Source organism: Leucoraja erinacea, chromosome 17 (assembly GCF_028641065.1).
Source record: "Leucoraja erinacea ecotype New England chromosome 17, Leri_hhj_1, whole genome shotgun sequence".
Lineage (NCBI taxonomy): Eukaryota > Metazoa > Chordata > Chondrichthyes > Rajiformes > Rajidae > Leucoraja > Leucoraja erinaceus.
In genome coordinates, this window is record NC_073393.1 from 20,552,704 (window position 1) to 20,556,004 (window position 3,301).

The following is a 3,301-nucleotide window of genomic DNA, read 5'->3' on the forward strand; positions in this document are numbered from 1 at the left end:
CTTCGCTCGCTGCCAGAAATCCCAAATCATGAGAATTTAAAGCAACTCAGGGATATTTGCCAAACTATCTCCCGCACTACCCGGCAATAGTACAGGAGGGAGGGGGCAGCGGGATGCAGACTCCCACACACACCTTCCCTCTCAAAATCCCTGGAGAATGTACTTAACATCTCTAAAAGCAGCCAAAGAATCAAAGCCACTGGCAGAGACAAAGGTGGGCAGATTCAGGAAAATAAACCTGTCGCTGGAGAGAGAGAGAGAGAGAGAGAGAGAGAGAGGAAGGAGCGCAAAAGGGAGGTTTGGAGACACAAGCGACTGCAGATGCTGGAATCTTGAACAGAACAGAAAGTGCTGGAGGAACTCAGTGGGTCAGGCAGCATCTGTGGAGGGAATGGACAGACGACGTTCCGAGTCGGGACCCCTCTGGCAAAGCTGATTATTTTAGAAAAGTCAGCCACCACGGGAAACCGGACAGTAGAGAGGGAGGGAAGTAAGTGGGTGACAATCCGGGGGCCGGAGAGTGGGGAAACTCAAGAGAAATGACAGGGCTGCAACAAGTGACCATAGATCCTGGAATGTGGAGCAAAACACAAAGTGCTGGAACAACTCGGCGAGTCAGGCAGCATCTATTTGGCGACGTTTGCCGTTTGGACCTTTCTTCAGACGCAGGAAGCTCTGGACTAAACTCAAGGCGGCTTGGGATCACGCAGAGAAAGCGTCACAACAATTAAATACAAGCGTTTGATTTATTGAATGTTTTCAAAAAAAAATTTGCAAGGTCATCATACAACAGTCCCGGTACAAAGTAGTTAAAATGCCCTTGAGACGGGGCGGGGAGCAAGCCTGGCCAGCCGCCCCTGACACAGTGGATCTCTCCGCTCGAGAACCACCGGGGGGAAACAGTTACAAACATCTGATACAAAAAAATAAATCTGTAGTCAGTAACCCTGTGAAAACCACAGCGAGTTACAAGTCCCGCGGGATAGCAGCTCGGGGATGGGCCGAGCGCTGGCAAAGTCCGGCCCGGGGGTCTGGGACTGGCACTGTCCAGAGGGAAATGGCCGCTCGTACTGTCCCATAGCTGCCCCCTGCGACCCCCGCGTGTCAGGCGTTGCGGGCGGTCTGGGCTTCCCGCTGCCCAGACCCCGTCCCCCGGGGCTCAGGCGCAGCCTCCCATGGCTTTCACCAGAGCCGCCTCGGGCAGCTGTCGGAAGAGCCCCCGCAGAGTGTCGAGCTCCCGGCTCAGCTCCTGGACGCGGCCGCGGAGCCGTTCGTTGTCGCCCGCCAGCTCCATCACCTTGTGCTGGATCTCCACATTGCGCAGTTTGGCCTTGTCCCGGCTCTTGCGCACCGCGATGTTATTGCGCTCCCTCCTCAGCCGGTACTCCAGGCTGTTCTTGTCCGCCGACTTCTTCCCCTTGGCGCCGGGACTGCCCTTGTGTGCGGGCAGCGGGCTGGGCACGGGTGTGGGCGGCGGCGTGGGCTGTCCGGGCTGCAGGTGGACGCTGGTCTGGGCACAATGAGACACCTGGTACTGGAGGTGGGCGCACTGGGCCGGGCTCCGGAGCCTCTCCTGTCGCTCGGGCGGCTCCTGCTTCACCACCACCGAGCGCAGGGATGCCGGGCGGCCGAGCAGCGGCTGCAGCTTGCTCTCCCGGTAGGCGAAGGCGGGGTGAGGGGCGGGCAGCTCGCCGGCCGCCCTGCCCTTGTCCTGGCAGTGCCCCAGCTTGGCCAGTTGCTGGTGATTGCTATGGAAGAGGTCGGCCAGGAACTCATCGTTGAAGGCGGCCGGGTCGATGTAGGCGCTGATGTCGATGGAGTTCTCGTGGTCACAGATGTCTGGCAGCTCGCCCGGGTCCCGGTAGGCGAAGGCCGGCGGCTGCTGGTACGGCTCCACCTCGTAGAAGTTGCTGTGTTCCATGTGGAAGCTAGGCACAGCGAGGCATGGTGAGGTGCCGCGGGAATCCAGCCTGGACGAAGCCAGGGACACTCTCCTCTCCTCTCTCTCCTCTCCTCTCCTCTCCTCTCCTCTCCTCTCCTCCCGCCTTCTCTCAGGGCTGATCCCCCGGTGCGCTCTCACTTCCCATTTATACTGCCAGGAGTCGCCTCCTTCCTCTCATTCTGACCAACCATCTGCCCAGGTCTGGCCGAGCCTCCAGCCACACGCCCCTCCCCTCCCCACCCCACCCGTCTCCACCGACTGCCAGGTGCAGCTGGAGGGGCCGAACGGCCGCTGTTCCGCCGGTGGGCTGCCTGCCGGGGGGATTCCCGGGAGAATCCGACTGCCTGCTGCGCGCTGCCCGAATAGAGGGACCCGACTGCGCGCTGCCCCTGTGGGAGAAAGCCCTATGGTGGAGATCCTGGCTGCGCGCTCTGAGAGGAGTCCCGATGCGCGCTCCCGTGGGGGCTCTAGGCTGCGAGCTCCCGGAGGGAGAGCCGGACGCGCGCTCCAGGAGGAATGGTTTTCAGTGCTCGCTCCCGCTCCTCTTTTCTTGTATTTTTTTCATACACATCTGGGGTCAGACACAGAATGGAGCTCCCTCTACACAGTTCCCTCATGCACTCTCAGGACAGCGGCACCATGGATTGAATACAGAGTGAAACTCCCCTTACACAGTTCTGTCACACGCTCACAGGGTAGATACAGAACATTCAAACTTAAGAAAGACAAGCAGTAGTATGGCCCTTTGGCGCAGCGTTCCTGCTCTAACATCAGTCAAATCGTGGATGTTCATTTCCCTCACCATGTTCCTGCACAACCTTTGATATTCCTAATTCCGGAAAATCTCTCAACCACTTTTGAATATACTTTCTGAATGTTCACAGATCCACGCTTTAGACAGAGATCTCCAAGATTCACCACTCTCCGTGGGAGCAAAATTCTTCTCATCAGACATGAATGGGTGACTCCTATTTTGAGACACTGGCCCCTGGGTCCAGGCTCACAGTTAAGGATGGCAGGTGCTCGCAATGAAGAATAGACACTAGACAATAGGTGCAGGAGTAGGCCATTCGGCCCTTCGAACCAGCACCGTCAATCACCATCATGGCTGATCATCCCCAATTAGTACCCCGTTCCTGCCTTCTCCCCATATCTCCTGACTCTGCTATCTTTAAGAGCCCTATCGAGCTCTCTCTTGAAAGTATCCAGAGAACTGGCCTCCACCGCCCTCAGAGGCAGAGAATTCCACACTCTCACAACTCTCTGTGAGAAAAAGTGTTTCCTCGTCTCCGTTCGAAATTGCTTACCCGTTATTCTTAAATTGTTGCCCCTGGTTCTGGACTCCCCCAACATCGGGAA

General features: G+C 57.5%; 1 protein-coding gene across 1 annotated transcript; it reads right to left on the reverse strand.

Annotated features, from left to right (window-relative positions):
- Positions 1–727: 727 nt before the first annotated feature.
- Positions 728–2,034, reverse strand: cebpa (CCAAT enhancer binding protein alpha). Its single transcript, XM_055648779.1, has one exon. The coding sequence runs from the start codon at positions 1,919–1,921 to the stop codon at positions 1,160–1,162; it is 762 nt and encodes a 253-aa protein (XP_055504754.1). The 5' UTR covers positions 1,922–2,034; the 3' UTR covers positions 728–1,159.
- Between the last annotated feature and the right edge of the window lie 1,267 nt (positions 2,035–3,301).

Bases quoted from the DNA above. Each gene is read 5' to 3' on its own strand.
- cebpa (XM_055648779.1), bottom strand. From the start codon at position 1,921: ATGGAACACAGCAACTTCTACGAGGTGGAGCCGTACCAGCAGCCGCCG.